Raw genomic sequence first — 25,829 nt, 5'->3', positions numbered from 1 at the left:
ACAATGCGGAGATGACAAAGATTTATTCATTTATTCTCTGGGCTGGTGTAAAGAGAACATGTTTCAGTCAGCAGGGGAAGTGAGGAGGCTTCCTGTGGAGCTCTGTGTGTGGCCTATTAGCTTCCAAATGACAGCTGCAGTACCTCTCCTACAGACACATTTAGGCAGAGAAAACAACAAGGTACCTCATTTGTGACTTAGTGCTGTTCCCACAAAACCCACCAATAATACAATACACTCTCTGAAAGTATGGCGAGAAACACCTTTTTTGGAGATTTGTGATGAACCTTTGGTCAATGAGGTTCATTTTATCTGTAATAGACCCTTAGTCCCTCAACATTTGTTCTGCATTTCAGGGCACTTGGTCAATGTATGGACTGGAACAGTAGGAGACTCACGTGACCTTTAGATAATGGACCAACAGGGAACAAAGGAAAAAGGAAGAAAGATTTTTTTTAGCAAAAATTTTTTTGCATAGGATGCAAATCAGCAGACAAGTGGGCTGCGAGCGCAGGCTTGTTGGTTTAGCCAGATATACTTAACTTGAACCTGCTCTCAACTTAAAGACACATCAGTAAAAGCATAAAGCAACAGCACCTTGAAAGAGAAGGGTTAACATGTCAAGCGCTGCAATGCAAGTGTTTTATTTTTGGACTGCCTTCTCCAGTGTAAAATGTCATCGATGAGAGAGTTTAGAAATATCTAAAAAATAGAAGCTTTAGGAGGACAGACCTCTAGTGTTTGACACACATTTTTAATATCCTGTATATGAATAATTTATTAATTCACAAAGTACACAGCATGATGAGAAACCCTCTTACTAAAAGGATCATCAAATTAAAATCCTCTTCCGATTAATAATATACAGGAACAGCACAACGCAAAGTTGATGCTTCACAGCATCGCTCTTGTCTCAAAGCCACTGTGTTATACTATGCTCATTGAAATTTATTCCTGTTAGTAATTTGGTCTCCGGTTCCAGTTCACATCTGAACAGCGCATTGTTTGTAGTACAGAAACAAAAAAAGGCTGTTAGAGCTAAACCCCTTCCGATGCTAAATACAAATATGGTCCATGCTGGCCACAATCAATCCTGTTACCAGACTAGGCCAAGTGGGCTTCTGCTTTGTGGCACCAATGGTCCGCCTCTCATTTAGCCCTTTCTCAAGGCTACGCCACTGCTCCGCAGAACACCCCCCAAAAGAAGTCGGTTAGCTCCCCTGCCCGTCAGTGAAATGCATACAGCAGCAGAAGGACGGTGCAGATGCCGATGACTCCTCCTAGAATTAATGAGTCCCGTCTCTTCCTCAAGTTGATCCGCTGTATTAGGTTATTGATGGCAGGGAAACGGTCTGAAGTAGGGGTCAGTTAAGGAAATACAGGGATACAGCAGATTGCATTGCCTCAAATACAGACAGCAAGCATTTTTCATGGCATATTACAATTTAGGCCTTACAATTCTGATGTTGATACGATAGATTACATTTAACAGTGTTAATAAATGATTTGTGTTTTTAACTTGGGGAGTGCTCCATGACAAAGGTAATCTAAATGTAAAAACAGGGGAAATGTGCATATCCACTTACATATCCAAAGTAGGTAGATACCAATAAACCAATATTGCACTGATACATTATGCAGCCCTAATGCATACATGAGCTCCTTGTAGAAATCAAGGATACTGGCCAGGGTGTTGACCCTGCTTTGTATAGACTTCAACAAACCTCGCTGGGAGGTCATGTTCTCCTTGGTTGCCATTGCAATGCTGTGGACAACAAAAAAATTAAATAAATAAAAACAGAAGAGTAGATTTATTGGCACTGTCCCATCACAGCACATATGCACTGGAAGTGGTCAAAAAGTGCTCCGATCATTGCGTCAAGGGCGCAGCAGCTGTCAGGACTGCAGACGCAGGAAAAAGTCCCTCAAAGACAGCAAATGTCTCTTTCACTAGGTTTGATTTCAGACAGGAAGGCAGAAGCTGCATTAATGTAATGCTCCAGAGACATTAGCCACACACAGCTAGAAACCAAAAGTATGCAGAAAAGTGACCAACCATTACATATCTATTTCCATTGACGCTGCAGAAAGTAAACACCTCATATTTTGGACAAATCAGAGGTTTTCCTGCAAAAGCCATTATTTGTCCTAGCTTAAGGCACAGTTCATCCAAAAATGAAAATTCTGTCATCATTTACTCACACATGTTATTCCTAACTTATTTATGACTGTGACTTATTTATAATGTGTAGTAGGGATGTAACGATTCACTCAACTCATGATTCGATTCGATTCACGATTTTGATTTCACGATTCGATTCACGATTATTATAATTCTTTTTAACAAAATGAGATTTAAGACAAATTATAAATTAAATGTGTCCTTTTATTATTGCTTGGACAAAATGCTGCACATTTCTTTGTCAAATTGAAATATAACACTATAATAATATACTAATATAGCACTTGCATATTACTCTTTTGTTGGTTTTGATTGCTTCTATCGTCCTCATTTGTAAATCGCTTTGGATAAAAGCGTCTGCTAAATTACAAAATGTAAATATAATGTAAATGTAAATAACAAAACTACATTGAAATTTTAAAACAAGCCCCAAATTAAATAAGTAACACAAATAAAATAAATATCTTCATATAAACAAAATAAGGCTTTTTCTCTGCTCTTTCCTTTTAAAATGAGAGGCAAACACTGCATTTTAATCATGATCCAAACAAAGATGCTGCATACATGCAACATGAGCAGTTTTTAAACTAAATTAGTTTGTATAGTATAGTTTCGAAATTTGAAGCAAAAACAGAATGGTTTGACTTCAGTTTTGTGAAACTATAAATAAAAATATCTGCATGAAACAGCAGAGCTGAATGAGACGCAGATGCACTCTCTGCCAGCAGGTGGCACTTAAAGTGTTTCCTGGTTTCTGCTGTAAACAAAGCAGCGCTGAACTTATTAACTTTAATATGCATTATACAGAGGCAAGATGAAAAGAAAAAATACCATCTAAACTTTTCTAAAGACAGTAAGTTCCCCTCAGACATGTATATAAACTCCTACCCCTAACAGAATCGCGATTTGTTTAGCATCTCAACCGATTTGAATCGTCACATATTTTAATCGATTTTCAGCCGGCTCGCAGTTAATCGTTACATCCCTAATGTGTAGGGTTGCTTTATAATGGAAAGAACATTAGAAAGGTTTGGACCGAAACGAGGGTCAGTAAATAAATTTTTAGGTGAAATATCCCTTTAATGCATTTTAATTCTGTATTGTTGAATGCTGTAATTACACTGTTGGGTAGGTCCAGTCCCACCACTTATTTGTTTTCTTCAGTTGAGTCGTGCTTTCTTGTTCTTAGTGGAGAAGATTAAATTGCTGTGTGACACCACGGCTCACTCCAACTCAGCAGGTTTGTGAGTGCAAGCCAAAGCACTGGCACCCATTAAACTCCTGTCTGCCCTACTCTGCGGAACAGAAGCCATTAGATATAGTTCACCACAAGTGCTCAAGCAGACCCCTTCACCTCAATAATAATGAACAGGAGAGCTTATCTATCACACCCACATAAAACAGACCTCAACCAGAATGTGTTTGAGGCAAAACCTGTGAAATTAGAGCTTTAAAGCAGTGTGCAATACACTGACCACTGAGGTGCTAGTTTCTTGATCTCTGAGGATAAATTAGGCAGCCAAACCCCACTCACACAAACAAGGCATAAAGCACATTAAACAAGACAGTGCACCCTGAGGGAACAAAAGGTCTCCAGTGTTTTGTACTCCTAGGTGCCCTCGGTCACAAACAAGGAGTTATTTTGATATGAGTTTTTGTGGTGACACATCTATACATGGCCTTTATCATCTGTTTAACTTTTGTTCTCAGCCCATACTCCTGAGCATCTGTACACCACGAAATGAAGAACACACAAGCTTAATCGGATCTCCTAAACTTCATATTTGGGTGTGTATTTGAATGTGTTACCTGCAAGGAGGTATACCTCTTAAAGTATTGCTTGTGACAGATGGAAGACCAATCTGACATCATTAAAAGAGAAATGTGAGCACCCACACTCCTCAGAGATCAGAGCTATGATGAAACATTAAACAATGAGCTCTCATCTTGGTGGCTCCTGGCTGTGGGTGGTACAAAGGGAAGATACTGATTATAAGCAGCTGATATAGCATAATTTTTTGCTTGAATAAGACTGTGGTGGGATAAAAAGAGCTGCACGGACCAGGAGCCGACTTAATTAAGCACCAGTGCTGGTTGCCAGCTGTGGGGTTCCCCTAGGTGCGGCAGTAAAAGTGTAGGCTGCTCTTATGTCCAAGCATAGATCTGCAGGGAGGGAAAGACGGTAGTGCCCAGCAGCACAATATTCACTACTAAAGCACCTCGGGAAAAAAGGCAAAACTGGCAGATTCATGCAAATGACACGCTTTTCTGTTAGTTTCCCTTAAAGGGGTAGTTCACCTAAAATTATTCTGATTCATTGTTTACTCACTCTCATGTTGTTCCATACTTGAATGACTTGCTTTCTTCTGCAGAACTCATAAGAACATATTTTGAAAATGTGTTTTTTTGTTTATACAATTGAAGTCAATGGGGTCTAGTGTTGTTTTGGCCCAGAGTTATTATAATGAACTAAAAACTATTAAAAATATTTTAGTTAATTGAAATAAGCCTGAAATATAGAAAATATAAATATTCAGAGAAAAACAAACTAAATGAAAGCAAGTTAAAGCACTACAATTACTAACTGGAAATAAACAATGACTAAAACTAGACTTTGAACCTAAAAATTAAAATGAAAAAAAAAGTATAATAATAATAAAAAGCACAAAAATGAACTAAATATCAAACATTAAAATGAACACTGAAAAATATAAAATAAAAGCAATTTCAAAATATTAATAAATACAATAATATATATATAAAAAATACTTAACACTTTTGGTCCCCTTTGAATTTCACTATGTCGAAATCAATTTAGTGTATTTTTCAAAATTCCACAGAAGAAAGATTTGAAATGACGTGAGGGTTAATAAATGACAGCATTTTCATTTTTGAACTTTAATAGTCTAAATCCACTTGCAGTTCTAAACTAGCAATATCAACTCAATGCAAAAGCAATGGTTCAGTTGTTTTTATCCCTCAATCAACTGAGATCTTTCTCCTTGAGTTCATGATCCTTGGCAGGCTCTTCTTCAGAAGAGACCAGATATTTTAAAAAAACAAATACAAATGAAAACTGTTGCCATTTATGAGTGTATATCCTGTGTAAGAAGTGTCTGAACTGTTTGTATGAAGTTAGACTCACCTTATTGTGTCATCAATAAGCCGATCTGAGCTGTAAGGAGACAAGAAAGGAAAAAGAAAGGCGTTTAGTCAATGATAACCAGGTGAATTACTGGAGCCCTCTCTCATCTTTGAGAGTCAGGGTGAAGGAATCAATCAATGCAAACATGCAGTGAATGCTGATTACTTCACATGGACACCAGAATGTTTTTCAACAAATCTGATTTAATATGCATTACAATAAAGGTAGTCCTATCAGCATTGGCTAGAAATATTGTGGACAGTCAATGACTACATCCATATGCATTTGCTGAACATTTCTTTTCAAAACCAATTTTATGCACGTTTAATAATGGGATTACTTCACATGGACACCAGAATGTTTTTCAACAAATCTGATTTAATATGCATTACAATAAAGGTAGTCCTATCAGCATTGGCTAGAAATATGTGGATTGTGGACAGTCAATGACTACATCCATATGCATTTGCTGAACATTTCTTTTCAAAACCAATTTTATGCACGTTTAATAATGGATGCAGTTGAATTCGCTAAATCTGTTCATCATGCGAGTCCATTTTTTGCCATGTAATGTACATCACATATACAAAACTACTACGATTCTGCTTTAAGAATTCACACCTTAACAGCAAAATGAGCAAATAAAATCCCATTCGAGACTTAACAGATGATATTGATTGCAAATGGTGTGGGAAACAAATAGATTCACAGATCGTCACTGCACTTATTGCTCAGAAAAGACAATTCTCTTATGTGTGAAATAAATTATCTTTCAGGAACAATTCTTCAATCTTGCATTACTGTCTATACTGGAATGTCTCATTCCCACACCATGGCCATTTTTCTTTCCAAAAAGGAGATGCAGGCCTGTAGGGTGGGAATGAAATTATATGCTGGCTCAAAATCACATCCTCCGTCAATTTAGATGACAAAGTCTTAGGGCCAGTGAGACCTCAGGGGTAAGAAAGTCCTCAATTCCCAGACAAATGGTTTTCGGTGTGACAGAGAGCTCCAATTTTGATTACACCAGCAAAAATGAGATTGCAAATTCTCCTTCCAACGCCTTTGAACTCTCTTTCTGTCTGCATGGTTTGTCAGCAGCAGCAAGAGAAATCTGGCACACACAAACAGCAGCTGGGAGAATAGAGTCTAATGGTCCACATGCTGTTCAGCCCCACTACTGCAGAACAGGTCTGTCTTCACAGGCACATGAACATGTATCTGGGTTCCTGCTTATAAATGCTTTGAAGAAAGGAAAAGTGCAGCAAAACTGATGTGAGAAGCTCTGCTCTGTCAAATGGCTGTCATCTTAAGAACTTATGGCATTGATTGATCAAGAAGCCAAAACACTGAATTGGCAAAGACGAAGTATCCAAGTTCTCGACTAGACTAATAATTATAAATTGTCCCAGTGTGCGCTAATGATGCTGATTTTGCAGTTTAGTTTGCACTTAAGCCTCATTAATCTACATCATCGGCATCAGACATACATCCACCTGGTTTCCTACAACAAACGTTAAATTCAAAGGAAATAAATCAGCTAGTGAGAAAGTTAGTGAGACGACAATGCAAAAACTTCTAGTAAATATAGTCGGTCTTCTCATTAAGCCACATCCATTTCGAACTCAACAGCAGGGCTATTAGTTCAATTACATTAGCTAGTATCACACATGACTGCCAATCTGAAAATTACGGTGATACAATTTAGGTTTGTAAAGCTTTCAGCAAAGGTCGGGTTGCTGGCATACACATCTGGACTACAGGGAGTATTTTATTATGCACATGAAATCCAATTGTTTAATAAATTGTTGATATGGAAGTTTAGAAGTTGTACACTACCATTTAAAAGTTTGGGGTCAATAAGATATGTTTATGTTTTTGAAAGTCTTATATGCTCACCAAGGATGCATTCCTTTGATTAAAAAAAAACACTGTAAAAAAGGTAATATTGTGAAACAGCTTTATAATTTAAAATACTTTTTTATTTTAATCTATTTCACAGCTCTCTGGAATTCTTGATTATAATTGGTCAGTCATGACATTTCGAGGTGTGTTACTTCCCAATAACAACCATTTGTCAGTCGCAACACTGAATAACATACCGCTCATTCAGGCATCTCGCTCTCTCTTGTTTTTATTTAAAAGCAGCTGCTGCTATCTTGTTATAATTAACAATTGTATTAAAAATTAAATTGGAGGACTTCAGTATTAACAGTACTTTAATATTGCTGCTGTGTTTATCTCCTTGCTATGATGATTACTTTGTACACAATAATTGATTATAAAATAATAAACAAACATTTTCATCTTAAATCAATACCTCTTTTTCCTATAATTATTTATGTGGTTAAAAGCTGTGTAATAAGTGGTGTCATGAATTCAGTCCATGGACTTCCGTTTATTCACCACCAGAGGTCACCCTTTCCATTACACTGACTCTCGCACAACACAAACTGTTGCATAGCACCCCGGACTACATATCCCATCATTCATTGCACGGTTTGCACACTGCACTGTTTGCACTCATTGCACACAGCTGTTTCTTATCACCTCACTCACTATATAACACCTACTCAAACCACCATTCTCTACCTGAGTATTGTTTAGCCTGTACCCCTTTCAGAGTCTCCGTGTTTTCCTTGTTTTGCCTTGCCTGTTTTTGCGGTTTCTGATCTTTGCCTGTTTTCCTGGATTTTTCCCTCTCGTCTCGCCCCTGTGATTCTGTCTGCCGATCGGTGACCTACGCTTGCCCTAGGACTATTTTTGTGTTTTTGCCCGCCATATACCTGTTTGCCATTGTTCGACCCTGCCTGTTATGCCACGTCTCTTTAATAAAAGCTTGCAGATGGATCCACACATCTCACGTCTGGTCAGCCCCGTTACAAGTGGTATGGCTGTACAGTATTTCTTAAATGTTTGTCTAATTTCAACTTGTTCATTTGTGTTGGCTAAAAGCTGCTTGCTAATGACTGTTTTCTTCACGGAAGCTTTGCGTTCAGTGAGCTAATAACATATTTCGACTCAAATCAATATACAGTGTCCAATTATTTACTTGTGTGGGAAGTAGTGTAATCCTCTTTGTGCCAGGGTCCTGATCACCCTGTTGAAGGTTATTCTGCGGTAACAACCAGATGAATGTACATTCATCCTTACACATTATAAAATGTAGTTATTCCTGTGATGCCATAGCTGAATTTTCAGCAGGATTTACTCTTTTTAGTGTACAGTCTCTATTTATTTACAGTGTTTAGTGTCACATGATCCTGTGTGTTTAATATTTTTTGTGGTAACCATGATACATCAGGAAGTTCAAAAGAACAGCATTTATTTGAAATAGAAATCCTGTGTAACATTATAAATGCCTTTACTGTCATATTTGATAAATGTACAGTCAGTGTATTAGCTAAATAAGAATATTAATATAAAAAAATAAAAATAAAAACTTTTGCACGGAAATGTGTATTCCAAACACAAATTTAAAGTGATTCACTATTCATCCCAGGAATCATACCCTGAACAGTGTTGTTCGGAAATGACGCTTATCCCACAACAAAGAGTAAATACTAAGCAGTGTTTTATTTTTCCTTTTTATTATTCAGTTCCTAAACTCATGTTAAAATGATTACACTAATGTTAAAATGACATTTTTATGTAATGCTCGAGTAAAACACATATCGTTCACTTTCATAAGTTGTTGTAGGGGTGATTTCTTAGAATCAGAATGAGCTTTATTCACCACTTAAGATTTTTTTTTAACTTAAACTTCAGATGCAAAAATGATAGTATGTGATGGTATGTACAGTTCATTTCTGTGAAGCAGTTCAAACTAAATTTCATGAATGGATTCAAAACTCTAGATTTATGATCCATATTTGCATTTATTAAAAAGCAAAATAAGTTATTGCTGGTTGAAATATATTATTATTTGTTGAAATAAAGTTCAAACTGAATGCATGGTACTAACTCCAAAAACTAAACTCTAAAGTTAAACTAGACTTTTAATTAGTTCATATGTGACCCTGGACCACAAAAACAGTCATAAGGGTCAATTTCTTGAAATTGAGATTTATACATTATCTGAAAGCTGAATAAATAAATCTGAATAAATCTTTCCACTGATGTATGGTTTGTTAGGATAGGACAATATTTGGCTGAGATACAACAATTTGAAAATCTGGAATCTGACGGTGCAAAAAAATCAAAATATTGAGAAAATTGCCTTTAAAGTTGTCCAGATTAAGTTCTTAGCAATGCATATTACCAATCAAAAATTAAGTTTTGACATATTTTACAGTAGGAAATTTACAAAATATCTTCATGGAACATGATCTTTACTTAATATCTTAATGATTTTTGGCATAAAAGAAAAATCGATAATTTTGACCAGATACAATGTTTTTTTGGCTATTGCTAAAAATATACCCCAGCGACTTAAGACTGGTTTTGTGGTCCAGGGTCACATATAAAGAAGCTGGAAGATGTCTCTATCAAAACACATATACAGCACACCTGTATGGAGCCGTGGACAGCTGACATGGGGTGACTGTGTTGGTTTTACCCATCTGTCACCAGGCTATAAAGTGTGCACTGCTGCATCTGGGAGGGGCGTCAAGGTCCAATTCTTGCTGTGTTTTTATAGGCTGAGACAAGCCCTGGATTTAGCTGAAGGATTTACTGTAGTTCTGTATTGGCCGTGAGGCAGACGGGCAATGGAAAGATGTCAGGATCTGCTGCAATGCACGAGACACAAAAGCTCCACTGGTGGGGAAAACTATCCCTAAATCGCGGTTTCTGCAGTCATTAATGGGTACATTAGCATAAAGGTAATTTAAAACCATTCTTCCTTTACCTCTCACTGTCTTTGTCACCTTCAGCCTCAATGTTTTCTTAAAAACCTTTTACTTACAGCTAAGAAATACAATTTTGGTTCTCACTAGAACGCATCAGTGCAACTAAATGCAGTATGCTTCTGGTACTAATACACTGAAACAATCTAGTAATGTCAACACCAGGAAAGGTTTGGACACACTGACTCATTCTTTATTAGTGGGGCTTGCTTTACCAAAACATCACTATTAGTATTGCTCTGACTTTTTTTTAATTAAATAACACTTCTAACCCAAAATTTTGGCACATAATTGCAATGTTTGTGTTATGGACATGAAAGATAACTTTAAATCATGTGGCTGTAAATTTATCTGCACAGGCAAATTCTAACATTGTGGTTCTGTAGTTTTTAACAGCAATCATCACTCACATTTCCTCCAGTTTTGTATAAGTGTCTAGATTCGCTTTTTTTTTTTTTTCAGAATAATAGCAAATTCAATAAAACTATGAAATAACAAATGACTGGGGAAAAAACAATTAATCAAAACAAATTATTATTAATTTTCTTACTATATAATTATATATATATACTGTGTATATATATATATATATATTAGTGCTGTCAATCGATTAAAAAAAATGAACTAATCGCAATTTTTTTCTGAATTTAATCAGGATTAATCCCACCCAACATTAAAGTTTTTAAATATACTTTTATATTGCAATAATTTCACATTCAATCTTCAAATTAATGTACAAACAACATAGAGTATATAGTATCAATGATATCAATACTGATTTCTCTATAAAATTGCCCCCCCCCCATATTTACCCATTGACTATAGCCATTCAACATTACACTATAATTGAGAGCTATCAATTTTAACATTTATTCGATTTTAAAAATTAACTTCTAATTTAAGTTAACTTAAAACAATATTCACATAAACCCATTATAATAAATGTCATACATGTGCTCTTCAGCAGAAATATACAGAAATTGAAGTTATCAAACACTAAATTAAATATAGATGAATCCTTAAAGCTATAAAAGTAATTTTTTTCCTTTTTTTTCTTTGTCCTTTGATTAATAGACATCACAGCAGCTGGTTATTAGATTGTTTTAGCTGTTATTTCTTTAACCCTTTAAGTGCCACCCCCCATTTTTGAATATACAGTGGGGCAAAAAAGTATTTAGTCAGCCACCAATTGTGCAAGTTCTCCCACTTAAAAAGATGAGAGAGGCCTGTAATTTTCATCATAGGTATACCTCAACTATGAGAGACAAAATGAGAAAAAAAAATCCAGAAAATCACATTGTAGGATTTTTAAAGAATTAATTGGTAAATTCCTCGGTAAAATAAGTATTTGGTCACCTACAAACAAGCAAGATTTCTGGCTCTAACAGCCCTGTAACTTCGTCTTTAAGAGGCTCCTCTGTCCTCCACTCGTTACCTGTATTAATGACATCTGTTTGAACTCGTTATCAGTATAAAAGACACCTGTCCACAACCTCAAACAGTCACACTCCAAACTCCACCATGGCCAAGACCAAAGAGCTGTCAAAGGAAAAGCTGTCTCCCTCGATCTGGGGCTCCACACAAGATCTCACCCCGTGGGGTCAAAATGATCCTTTTTTCCCCCACTGTAGATGTGAAAGTGCACTATTCAAACTTAAATTGATATAATTCATGAACGCTTTGGAATACAGACCTAAGGTTGGACTCTTTTTTTAAGAAAACAATCTGCAGATTATTGCAGAAGTAGAATCATTTCAAAATATTAAAGTATCAAACAGTTAAAGAAGTTTAAATTTACTGTAAAGAAAATGCACTGTACCATTTTTATTATATTTTATATAAAATAAATATTTTTCGAAATATTTTTGAATCCAAAATTGCTATAAAATTAAAGCCTTATGTCTAAATAAGTTATGTTCCAAATTTGACGTTGATATAAAAAAATGAGGTTCCTAAGTGATTTTATTTAGGGTGTTATACCGCAAACAGTCACTGGGTGCCATCAAAACGCCATGGAATTTTTTTAATGCATAACCACCAAATATGGAATCTTGAGACTCAGATCTTTCAGACGATATGTATTTTGTCAAGATTATAAAAAGTTTTGATTCTAAAAGACCACAATACATTTTGTAATATGACACCTGACACCACCCACTAAGGGGGAGGAGACCGCCAAACGATTTTAAAGTACCATTTCCATGGTAAAGCAATGTCCGATTTCAAAATGGCTTTCACAAGATGAACTTTGAGGGTTTAAGCTTTCAAATGATATGTAATTTATAATTATTACGAAGATATGTGACAGAGAAAAAAAAGACAACGAAAACGGACCCGTGGCACTTAAGAGCTGTCGCTGCTGAACGTGACGCGGATCTGACACGCATCATATTTTCTCTCAACTCTTTTTACCTTTTCTGACCCACTTCAGGTTTTAAAGTCTCTATTAATGAGCTGACTAGTTAAATCGGGTGTGTTAGATGAGTGAGACAGTGCTGGGCTGCTCCAGGACAGTTTTGAAAACCATTTCAGAGACATGTTCTTAAATGTGACTCATATAAAATAAATTACATGCATGCACAGTTTTAATCGCCTTTTTGGTAACTTCATGACTTAACTGACCACGACATTGCATGCACATAGTTTATTTCGCGCTTCGATATTAAAGAATACAGGCCACAGCGCGCGCCGGCGCCTTTGTGCATGCAATTGAAGCGCACGCGCTGCGAGCACAGTAACGTTTCTGCACTCGCTTGAAGGCTGATTTATACTTCTGCGTCGGACCTACGCCGTAGCCTTTACGCCGTAGGCTATGTGTCAGTTTTCATTTATACTTCTGCGTCGCTGTCTGCGTCAACGTGCAGTACACATGCAAACCGCTAGTCTGCAGTGTCCACGGGCATGTTGCTGATGTAACCCGCAGTACCACAGCAAAAGCCGAAGAAGAAGCGGCTCGTCGGAGAAGCATTATAGCCGTGACGGCGGCAAATAAATATCAAATCATTAAATCATTATTTAAAACTACAAAAAGGAGACAACAACGGAACAGGAGATGATGGCATTCGTTCAATCTGCACAAGGACTTGTACCACGGCAGATCAACATTGTTTGTTGCGGACAACTACTGATGTATAATGCTATGTAGTATAATAAATGATAAGACACTTGTTCTTTGCTTTGTTTTATTTTATATAAGGTGCAACATTAAAATATATTAAAGTGCACACAAACACACACAAAACTCAAGTACATATGGAGGGAGGGGTTCTTGCAGACCAATCACAGCGCTTGCGGTCCACGTAGAATTGACACGCTGTTAGATTTTTGGAGGGGTCCACGTCAGGCTACGGCGTATGCGTGTGTCTATGCGTAAGCTATGGCGTAGGTTCGACGCAGAAGTATAAATTGGGCTTGACTTGCGCCTGGTGCTGAACTGAAGTGGAGCGCGCGTCTGAAACGTCTCCCGTTCTCAGTCGTTCTGCGACTGAATAAATGCACTTCTTGTCAAGAGAAAAAGTGACAGAAGCAGCAGTTGTGAGTGGGGTGGCCAATCCTATAAGATTTATACCCCAGCTCCACAGAGCTGACAGAATGAGAAAGTGAGAGACGTCTGAGCCCCAGGCGGGTGCGCTCCATCTGCTGGATCCTTCATTCATGGAACTACAGGTGGAGATGTTACCTTTGATATAGATAACACGTTAATATGATAATGAACTAGAAGAGAGAGCTCATCGGCCAGGAAAAAAAATAGTCATTCAGCTTGTGTTATCATGTCTGGCCATAACTTTCCAATGACATGGCATGACGTTTTCTGTCTCCCAACACCACAGAGAGCTAGTGAGAAAAACACTGTGGGCTTGATAATGGAACTACAAAAGCTTTTGGCACAAGTTTCTCATTTAATGGTGTGCTTTGTTCCAGTCGCACCATGATGAGTGTAGCAGAAATTAAGACTCAAGGTCATTTGCTTTTTGCTAAAATAATTTTTATCATTTGTACTTTGATCTGTTTCATTGTTTTTGGTGGGAAAGTCACCATACTGAATCCCCACATCCAGAAAGCTAGAGAGAGAGTCTCTTCTAGATGAGCAAATGGATTGTTGCTGTACGGGCACAATTCAAATGCATTTCCAATGCAATAAATAAATGGACATCTTGGAAACTCTACAATGCTCTAATCCCAAGTGTCCACCTTAAGTATAATTACAATTTCCTACAATATGATAACAGTTTAAAAATGGAATCAAGGGATTCCAAGGCATAATTTAATTGTATTTAAAAGTCTTAAGATGTCAGCAGAGAACAGATCAGCAACCAATGGGGGCATACAGAAGCGTAAATTCTTGCACACAAATCCAAAACAAAGAGAAAGGAACATTTTGTTAAGAATTTTAGGTTTCACTTTAAGGTGTCCATGTTATAGTGTAATTACACACAAATTTAAGTACTGAGTAATTAATTAACAAAATGCACTTATTATATGGTTAGTGCAAGGGTTTGGTTTATAGTTAGTTGCTTGTGATCATGCAAAATGTACTGTTATTAATACAGTATAGTGAGCACATATAACAAGTGCAACAAGGATTATTTAGTTGCTTATCTTAAAAATGGTCAAATCAGGGCCCAAAATTAACACTTACTATGCACCAAATGCAAGTAAAAACTTGATTGAACCACTTCAATCTGCTTTTTGCTTTCAATACACCCTACACAACACCACAAAACACCCTACTATGGTATATTTTAAATATACTGTAATATAGCATAATAACAGGCACAGTGCTTACTAATATAAATTAAAAATGTTATTTCATGCCAAAAAGTTTACCAAGCCGTATGCTAAATTCTGAATATGACTTTCAAAGACTTTCATTAACCTGCTAGCTGCATCTGATAGGAGTGGAAACGGGCCAAAACCCACACAGGCATGACTGCAGAGTCCTTCTGTCTCCCCACACACACACACACACACACACACAGAGCTGTGAATGAAAATCAAGCCTCCCTGCTTGCCCTGTGCTTGTGTCCCAAGAAAGAAATGTGCTCAGCACTTCAGATTTAGTGCTTTGCAAGGAGAGGGATGTGACAAACTGCAAATATTAGAAAGTAGTGCTGGGCGGCATGACCGAAAATTTATATCACGGTATTTTTCTAAATTATACCGGTTTCACGGTACATGACGGTATTTTTTTCATGCATGACCGGGTGTTAACCATATTTTCTACTGATTGAGAGAGGAAATACTGCAGTATATTGACTTAGAATGCCCTATTTTACTGTCATGATGAGTGAATATTGTCAAAAAATACCACACTAAATAGTGACTAAACCCCAGTCACTCTCATTTATAATCGCGGCATCGTCTGATAAAATCAACATGCATCTACACTAAAGAGCGGCTATGCGGTTGTTTTGGCTATATTACTTTTTTGTCTCATGCAGCGCACTGCCTGCGTCTGAGTAACAAACTAAAAAAAAACAACAAACAAAACAGTGCATGTGATATTAACAGACGAACTACGCTCATATTTATAATTCCAAACAATCAGCAAGCAACAGGTGCTAGGAAACGAGGGTTTGTACTCATTTATTGACAAGTTGGCTGCGGTGCGGCCAACTGAATGCGCTGCTTCTCTGCTGCTCACTGCAGAGAACAGATGCAGAGAGAGGTGACACTTCTCCGGGAAAGTCAGACCTCGCGTTCGCGGGACAGCACTGGTGAAATCTTCCAACTGAACCATAGCTAAGGTTTATCCAAAAAAGTCGCTAGGTTTGTCAGTATGAATATTCTATGGAAAAAATCTGCTAAAAGGGTCTGAAAGTTGCTAAATCTAGTGCTAAAGTCGCGCTCGTGTGTGTGAGACGCGGGAGCTGATGGCAGGGGGCGGTGGATATTTGTGGCGGTCAATGTGGATATTGGGTGAGTTCTTCTGTGTCATCACGTTCTATTATTTCTACAGCTTCCGTTTCTGAACTTTCAGGCTTAGTAACACATACAGCTGTGCCCTCACCACAGTGCACCAGTGAAAAGGGACCCCTTTCAAACAGTGTTGCATTCCAAATGTTGTTTAAGTGACATTTTTGACGTATGACGTAATGACGTATTGCGGTATTTTAAAAATTCATATCATAACAAAAATAAACACCGGTATTCGGTATGAACCGGTATACCGCCCAGCACTATTAGAAAGCTACAGTTGGGGAAACTGCAGAACCAATAGGTATCACAGCATGTATGTGCATCATTTGTAAATTTCTGTAAATAAGATAAAATTTATCTATATCTGTAGGATATTTTTTGCGCACACAATGCATTGTGTGTTCAAAAAATGAAGTGTTTTAAAATTACATACAGAACATAAAAACTGTTCGTACACGTACTAATCTCCTATAGCTGTGAATAAGAGGAGCTGACCTGTGTAATTGCTTTAAGTCTGCTTTGGACATAAACAGCACTAATATGGCCAGACATTTTTCCAGTAAATGTATAATGGATCTAGAGATACTTGCTCTTCATGCTCTTTGCAGGCAGCGTTCCTGTCATATACACCATATCAGACAAGACTACTGAAGAACAAAGGTCCTGCCATGCCTCCTGTAGTATTATTCTTCATAATATAATCTGATGATCTTTTTTTTAATAGAACCTTCCAAATGTGTGAGCACCACAATTGAAGCAGCATGATAAGAACCAGTTTTAGTCTCCAGGTCATAAGGTCCTAAGTTATTTAGGCCTACTTTAGTCAGCAGGATACTTAATGATTTTAAGTCCTATAAAGGAGCAAAATAAAACAAAAAAGATTTTGAGAAATGTAAAAAAGCTCTTTAGAACAGCCATATTTCCTGTAACAAGATAGCATTGTATTATTGCTTACTTTTTCTCGTCAGATCTTCCCTTATTTGCCTGAGTAGTTGTCTGCAATGTGTTTCCACAATCTCTCTCCTTGTTTTCTCTGAGTGCACAATGTAATCTATGAGTCAGACTGTCATAGCTGTTAATGTCTTTAAATGGCATCATGGCATTGCTGATGGCATTGACTTCAATTACTGTTTACACTGGAATGGGCTCGAGCAATAACACCAAAGATTACTTCCTATGAGAGTCGAGAAGGATGTGAAAGGAAGATGAGAAGACAACCACAGCCCAAATCGTACATACACAGCTCTGGTGATCTTGCAGCGTATGGATGTACAGTACGTCAACATTACTACTGGTATGATATTCTGGATCATATTCTACCATAGATAAAAGTACGATATAGTTAACACAGTTCCTAAAAAAGTAAAAGAAAGGAAAGACAACAGAAAGTAGTGCAAATGTTAACAGAGTAAATTAAGTGTCTATGCCCTGTGTTTGCCCCCCAGCAGACTCTGGTGTGAGGCACTGAGCTGAGAGAAGTAAGGGCACACTGATGCTGAGAAACAAAGTGGGCACGTGGCCAGGACTGCAGGCAGATAGAGGCACACATAAACACTCAGCATTCAGGCAGCTTACAGTGTCAACTGTGCCAATTACTACTCTGCACATGAGGAGTAGATCAATGGAGAGACTCTGCGAGTGAATCTGAACTGGCTCTATACAGCAAAACAGTAACCGCCCATTTTTTTTGGTTCCGCCAGTATTTTTCCCATGTATTAGCCCTACAGGGATATTTATATAAAAAAAAAAAAATAATTAAAAAAAAAATAAATAAAATAAAACCCTGTTCATTTATAGTCATTGCACATTAAAAAAATATTGTATAAAAACAATATACTTTATATTTTATTGAACAGTTTGCAATATTTCGCAGAATATTCATATATACACTACTGTTTAAAGGTTTGTGGTCGGTAAAATGTGTTTCTGAAAGTTTATATTTATTAAGCTCGTATTCATTTGATGCAAAATATGTTTGTGAAATATTATTACAATTTAAAATTTTCTATTGTAATATATTTTTAAGTATACTGTATTCCTGTAATGGCAAAACAGCCATTGCTCTAGTCTTCAGTGTCACATGATCCTTCAGATTTCTGTTATTATCAGTGTTGAAAACAGTTGTGCTGCTTAACATTGTGGAAACAGTGATACATTCAACTGTGATTTTTTGATGAATAGAAAGTTTCAAGTCTTTTGAATGGAAGAATGTACAAATATATGGCCTTACAATGAATTCATCTATTAAATAACTTTTAGTTTTTATAACTTAAAAATAAAGCCTCGTCAACAAATGGCAATTTACATTTACTTACAGTATTAAATTAATAAAAAAAAAAAGTTGAATCCAAGAAGTTAAACTTTCATTTGAGCTTGTTTATTCAAGCTTTCCTTAGGCAATAATCAATCCACATGAGCGTGTAATATTCATCTCTGTCACATGAATTCATCTATTAAATAACTTTTAGTTTTTATAACTTAAAAATAAAGCCTCGTCAACAAATGGCAATTTACATTTACTTACAGTATTAAATTAATAAAAAAAAAAGTTGAATCCAAGAAGTTAAACTTTCATTTGAGCTTGTTTATTCAAGCTTTCCTTAGGCAATAATCAATCCACATGAGCGTGTAATATTCATCTGTCATTGGTCTCTTTTACTTACCTCTGGCAAACTGATACACTGAGGCTTTGCTATGAAACAAATGACCCAGAGCAAATGCTCATTCAAATTCTTTACCACAGCCCATCGATTCATTTTAACGTTTTAAAACCAGTGTGAATTTAACATCCTTTGTTATACCAAATCACCCCATGCCTACACAAGCACAAAAGTGCATCAATTTGACATAGAACAGCGCAAGAGAGACAAGCGGCCTTGCTGAGTTACTGATGAATGAGAGTGTGTCTATTAAAGGTAACCTTCCTCTATTCCTCAGACAAAGTGGCTGTGACACTGAAAGTGGGTGACAGAGTGCTACACTTTGAGCGTCTTATTCTCTATCTTTCACCTGAATATTCACTTCACTGAATGTGGGCGCCTCTGAAGTTTGCTACCTCTCTTCATTCACTGACAAACTCTGGATTGACTAGAACTGCACCACTATCTTTATTGATCTGTTAGTGGTTGTGTTGATCTTATCAAAAAGGGTTGAAATGAAGATGTAGTACCATGTAGAGTGAAACATTTAATTGAAATAAAACCGAAATCACAATACGGCTTAGTGCGATTATCTAATTGCTAAGGGCTGCAATTTAATTAAATAAATATATGCACTGTGAGTTACAGAGTGAAGCACAGCACTGTGTTCAATTACATGCATACTTCCAGTGTTTTCAGGGTCTGGAAGCAGATTGCTTTGCAGTTCTACACAAACTGGGTTATTGCTTGCATACCTCAAACAACTTCCCAAACTTATAAACTGGCTGTGGTCAACAAAAGAGAAGCTTAAGTGCTTCCTGTAGCTTTTATTTTGCCAAAAAGCTTGATGATTTAACATTATAAAATAAAAGAAACACCTATATTATAATTTTACTGTTGTACTGTAATAAATACAATTATTATTATTATAACTATAATAATATTAGAAATTACACAATTTTGGCCCAAAATTTCAGACCTACAAACAAGCGCACCAAACCTGGAGTTTTAAAAAATGCATTTTAAATCTATGTGTACCATGTGAATTTTTTTCAATGCTGCTCCTTCCCATTAAATAAAATTATTATTTTATAATTTTTTCACTAGGGGTGTGCCCGAAGCCGAATACCTTATTCGGAACGGCACAGATAATGGCTTCAAAAACGAATAACGGATAACGAATAATTATGCCTCGAATATTCGGCTGAGGCTGCAGCACAGTCTGGTGTTTGCTAGATTCACATGTGAGCCAGGGCATCAGTGCAATATTTTACACAAACCTCTAAATTCATACAATAATGAGTGTGTGAAGTGAATGAATGTAAACTTTATGAATAAAAAGAGCACAAATCAAACACCGCATTGCTGTTGCCACTCCGTGCATTTCTCAGAAATCAGAGCTTGTCAAGAGTAGGCCTAATATTACCTAAAATAATACACAAAATCATACACGTTCTACTATTTGTGTATATATAAAAGTCAATGAATGATTTAAACCTTATATGCTACAATATGATACACGAATGAAGAAGCACAGCACGATCGCCAATCAAACAGCCGTGTTGCCATCTCTGCACGTCTGTCTCTCAAAAACCAAACCAGCTCTCTGTCAAAGAGTAGGCTAATAATCAACTTAAATACAGATACATTTTCTACTAGGCCTACATGTTTGCTTCCTTATCTTTTGCTGGTTTGCGTGGCACACGCACATTTGTTTAGTGAAGTTCAAAAAAAAGTTGTGTTCAAATGAAAACTAAATGTTTGTCATGAAATCTTCCTACTTGTATGATACATTTTTAGAAATGATTAATTTTATATTTTAGAACACTGAATAGGGCAAATAGTCGAAACACAAATATTTGTCCATACTCTGTTCTCTTTTTTTCTCATAGGTTTTCCAGACCTGAAAATTACTTAAGTGAAATACTTTTTTTAAACTGCGCAGGAATCGGTGAACCAATGGAAATCATGTTGTTTTACATAAACCTCTAACAAGTGTGTGAAGTAGTTAAATGAGTTTATTACACTCCAAAGAGAAAGGAAAAATTGAAAATCGCATCATATGACCCTAAATCTTTAAATCAATTTTTATATTTCTAAACTGCGTAGGAACCCTTACCGTTTTAATTAAGATATTTAAATATTTATTTATCGGATCATGAAAGGTCCCCAAGCTGGGACTCGAACTCACGTTGCTCGAAGCACAACCGCACTACATCTCGAAGCAATGCCTATACAAGGAAAATGGCTCCGACTGTTAGAAGATATTAAATAAATGTTATAATCATAAATAAATAATTATTTTAGTTAAACACAACATATTTGTTCAGTGATAACTACGAAAGAAGATAGGCTGTAAAACCATAAACATAACAGTCTTATAAAATATAACTGTACAAAGTTCTGGTTCAAGCTCTGCCTACTTCCGGTTTTATCCAAATACAGATACAAATTAAAGCTGCAAGCAGCGATGAACGGGCCCTCGCACCCGGGCTCACCGCCACTTTAGGAAAACAGCAAACAGTGGGCAATATGCAATAAGTGGTAAATATAGGAGGAATGTGTCAAAGTCATTTATATGTACCAAACATCCTGCTGCCAGCTGGTGGCGCTATGATTATTATTGAATATTGGCCTTAAGATGTGTTCTGGGCAGGACTCTTATCAAACGTAAAGTTTGGGGCAGATCGGACATTGCATGTTTAAGTTAGTGTAAAACAAGTAATTTCCTGTTGCCAGTAGGTGGCGCTATGATTATAACTGACTATTGGCATGTACATGTTTTCAGGCCAGGACTCTTATCAAACATTTGAAATTTAGAGCAGATCAGACATTGCATGTTTAAGTTACTGTGAAACAAGTCATTTCCTGTTGCCAGCAGGTGGCACTATAATTATTACTGAATATTGGCTTTTAGATGTGTTCAGGCCAGGACTCTCATAAAACGTGTGAAGTTTGCGGCAGATTGAGCATTGTATGCATGAGTTACAACAACTTCCTCTTTCATGGTATTAATTCCATGCTTTAGCACTTAGTAAGTGTTGCTAGTATGTTTGAGCATATTTCTAGCATGTTTAGCACACGATGGCATATTTTACTGTGTTGCTATTAGCGCATTACAGTGTTACACTTTTCACTTCCTGTTGCCAATAGGTGGCGCTATATCTGTAACCGAATACGAGCATGTAGATGTCTTCAGGCCAGGAATCTTATCAAACTTGTTAAATTGGCAGCAGATTGGGGATTGTATGCACGAGTTACAACAACTTCCTGTTTCACTGCATTAATAGCATGCTTTAACACTTAGCTACATATTGCTAGCATGTTTTTTCATGTTTCTAGCATGTTGCCAGCCTATGTAACACTTCCTGATGCTTTTTAATGTTGCTAGGAGTCCATAACAGTGTTAAACATGTCACTTCCTGTTGCCAGCAGGTGGCGCTATGACTATAACCGAATACGGGCATGAAGATGCGTTCAGGACAGGACTCTTATCAAACTTGTTAAATTTGGGGCAGATTGGACACTGCATGCCTGAGTTACAGTACCTTCTTGTTTCACTGCATTAATAGCATGCTTTAGCACTTAGCTAAGTGTTGCTAGCATGTTTTAGTATGTTTCTAGCATGTTGCCAGCCTATGTAACACTTCCTGATGCTTTTTAATGTTGCTAGGAGTCCATAACAGTGTTAAGCATGTCACTTCCTCTTGCCAGCAGGTGGCGCTATGAGTATTACTGAATTTGGGAATGGGTATTTGTTCAGGACATAACACCTATCAAACGTGTGACATTTGGGCCAGATTGGATAATGTTACAGATTGTTACAGATACAAATACTGGCTTTGCTGCACACCCCTATTCTTCACACAAAAATTGGGCTACTGTGAATTTCCGTGAATTTCGTCAAGTAGACAGCAGAAGAGGAGGGTCTTACTTTCTCAAGTGCTCGTGTTCTTTCAGGAAGAGCTCTGTCCGCCTGTTATTCACCCCCGAGCCACTCTTATATGTCCTGACAAGAGAAAAGAAAATTAATTAACAATTAAACAGAAACATGCAATCACCCATGTGGCATTTTATGAACATCATTCTATAGAAAGTCTGGCACGTCAGATGAAGTGGGGGCTGGGTTAATATTGAGGGTTTCTCTTCATCCTGTGCCATGCACAAGCTCTCTCTCACAGAGAGCATTTAGTGTAAATAATGAATGAATACAGTGCTGGGAAGAACAGCCCTTTCCCAAGAGTTCATCAAGAAAATGAAAGACAAAAACACCCCCTCTGCTTTGTGCAACACCAGCTAGGCTTTTCTTAAGACACCCACTGGCCTGACAGCACAAATTAAAACAAATCTCCATCTCAGATGGGAGAGTTTATGAGGGTGAGAAATGGCAGCCTGAACGACAACCTTGTCTGAACTAGGCTCCACCCACTCAATCCTCTGGTGGGATTTCTATGTACCTATTGTAAACAGACTGATATAGAAGGGATATTAATTCAGTTTCTATGGGATTACACCTGCCCGCTGGTCAAATCAACTGTCAGTCCACACCAATCACAGCGACAGGGTGCCGACAGCCAACTTAATCATTCCAACAAGGTTTTAAAGGGCAGTGCACTAAATCACACAGGGGGCTTTGTCATTTCTGCCTGCTGACATTTCTATAGCGCTGAGCTGCTGATTGATGGGAAGCCCAGTAACAGGAGAAGCACAGCAGGCACGACACGCACCACAAAACTCAAGGAGTGAGGCTTTGGCGGTGGCCCGGGTGAAACTAGAACCATTACAGTCTGCACGACAGAAAGTAACTGGGTATGTGTGTGCAAACAATGCTCTACATTGGCTGGTAAATCCAGCAGGGTGTTACAAAAGCTGCCCCATCGCCCTCTGGGGGTAAATATGAATATTACACCTTGTATGAATGAATGATTACCACTTTCTACTACACTATTTTGCAGAATAATATATTAAATTATTAGGATGTTGACTTTGACAAACAATATTGACAAACAATAAGTAAAAATCTTAAAACAGATCGTGTCTGTACAATAATCAATAAATTTAACAATAGTGGGATTCAGATAATATGATCTATTAACAAGACGTATACCATTCAAAATTTTGGGGTCTGGAAGATATCTTTTTTTATAGAATTTAATATTTGTATTCAGCAAGGGCACATTAAACTGATCAAAATTGAGAGTAAAGACATTCATAATGTTAATGTAAAAGATTTCTATTTCAAATAAATGCTGTTCCTTCTATTCATCAAAAAAACTGTGGAAAAAAAATACATCACGTTTACACAAAAATCTTAAGCAGCACAACTGTTTTCAACATTGATAATAATCAGAAATGTTTTCCGAGCAGCAAATCAGCATATTAGAATGATTTCTAAAGGATCACGTGACACTGAAGACTGGAGTAATGGTGATGCTGAAAATTCAGCTTCGTATCACAGGAATAAATTACATTAAAATAGAAAACAGTTATTTTAAATGATTTAAAAACATTGCCGTTTTTACTGTATTTCTGATCAAATAAATGCAGCCTTGGTGAGCACAAGAGACTTCTTTTCATAGTAATTTTTTAAAGATCTAACAGACTCCAAAATTTGAATGGTAGTAAAACAATGTATGTTCAGGTTATTAATAATCAGAATGCTCTTTTCCTGAGTTATATATAATTTCATCAGAGTACTGATTGATTAGGTCAAATCTGTGCAACATTCTAAGAGTACCCTACTCAAACTGATGCTCAAGTGAATAAAATCTGCTGAAGTGCTGTTCTCTATTCTGGGTAAACAAGTTTACTGCTGGTCAGGTGAGTGGGAGGCAGCTGAACATGAGGCAGAGAGGGACGTAACCCTAACTTGTGTAAATACAGGCTTTATAAATACAGCGCTGTGAGAAATGGACTGAGCTCAAATCTAACCCTGACAGTCAGTTTATTTAGACTAAAAAAATAAGTTCAATAGCAATTGCAAGGAGCAGTATGGAGTTTTTCTCATCATATATGGTACCACAACTATTTCAAGGCACACAAATTAAATAAGCAGCCCATAGAGGTGCTAGAGCATTGCGGCTCAGATCAATAAGTCATTATCCAGCCCTGCAGTCACGATCTCAGGGTTACGATCCCAGAACCATGTCAAATCGGTGACTGCAGAACTCCACAGAATGCTTGCACGTTCTTCACGTATTCGTTTATTAAATATACTAAAATAAGAGTGTGTTAATCCCATATCAGTTTAACACATTTTAAAATCCATTCAGAAGAATCCTGAAATGCGAAAAAAATAATCCATAGATTTCATCAGGGCCTGGATTAAACAAATTTGTATGCTTTGCTCTGGGATGAAACAGCATGGAGGTATAAAGACCAGACAGCTTGAATTGTAAGCAGAAACCATGTTTTTGGAGTGAACTATCATTCCATATACAAGCTTTCCTAATCCAGGTTAACTACACATTAGATGGAATCGATCTTCATAACCTTTTTGGTTTCAAACGGAAATTAAAGAGAAAACTCACTCAATATCTTTTCTCACAGATCCCAAAAGATCCTCTCTCTCCCTGATTGCCATGAAGTTTGATTTGGTTTTATGAAATTCATGTGTGTAGTCCTACAGAAGGAAAACAGAGATGAAGGGGTTATAAATAAGCAAGGCCAGCTATATTGATGTCAAATACAGGAAGTGCCATTTCATCTTGAGAATACAGTATTCATAATAAATACACTATTTTTTCAAAAGTTTGGGGTTGTTGTTTTTTTTTAATCTTTATAAAAAAAGTATTTTATGCTCACCTAGGCTGCATTTACTTGATCACAAATGCAGTAAAAACAGTAACATTATGAAACGTTACTACATAACTGTGTTCTATTTTAACATTTTATGCTATTTATTCCTCTGATCACAAAGCTGAATTTTCAGTCATTACTCCGGCCTTTATGATCCTTCAGAAATCATTCTAATATGTTGATTTGGTGCACAAGAAACATTTCTTCTTATTACTATCAATAATTAGACATTTTTGCTGCTTAATATTATTGTGGATTTTCAGTATTTTTTTTAATGAATACAAAGTAAAAAAAACTAA

The 25,829-nt window shown here is 36.8% G+C and overlaps 1 protein-coding gene across 4 annotated transcripts in view; it reads right to left on the bottom strand.

Annotated features, from left to right (window-relative positions):
- gosr1 (golgi SNAP receptor complex member 1) overlaps positions 1-25,829 on the bottom strand; it is a 27,947-nt gene continuing 2,118 nt past the window's right edge. Inside the window, exons 5-10 of one of the 4 annotated variants that reach the window (XR_001609261.1) lie at positions 25,263-25,354; positions 22,667-22,741; positions 5,328-5,357; positions 1,683-1,765; positions 219-1,352; positions 1-120 (exon numbers count right to left, since the gene is read on the bottom strand). Coding sequence is in view for 2 of the 4 variants with exons in the window: in XM_016272650.1 (XP_016128136.1) it covers positions 1,228-1,352; positions 1,683-1,765; positions 5,328-5,357; positions 22,667-22,741; positions 25,263-25,354 (405 nt within the window). In the remaining 2 variants the exon portion in view is untranslated. Of the gene's footprint in view, positions 1,353-1,682; positions 1,766-5,327; positions 5,358-22,666; positions 22,742-25,262; positions 25,355-25,829 lie in introns of all 4 variants that reach the window. The other 3 variants (XR_001609262.1, XM_016272650.1, XM_016272652.1) reach the window with 3 other exon arrangements.

Source organism: Sinocyclocheilus grahami, unplaced genomic scaffold (assembly GCF_001515645.1).
Source record: "Sinocyclocheilus grahami isolate Dianchi unplaced genomic scaffold, SAMN03320097.WGS_v1.1 scaffold72.1, whole genome shotgun sequence".
NCBI classification, from domain to species: domain Eukaryota; kingdom Metazoa; phylum Chordata; class Actinopteri; order Cypriniformes; family Cyprinidae; genus Sinocyclocheilus; species Sinocyclocheilus grahami.
This window is presented reverse-complemented; position numbering and strand designations above follow the sequence as displayed.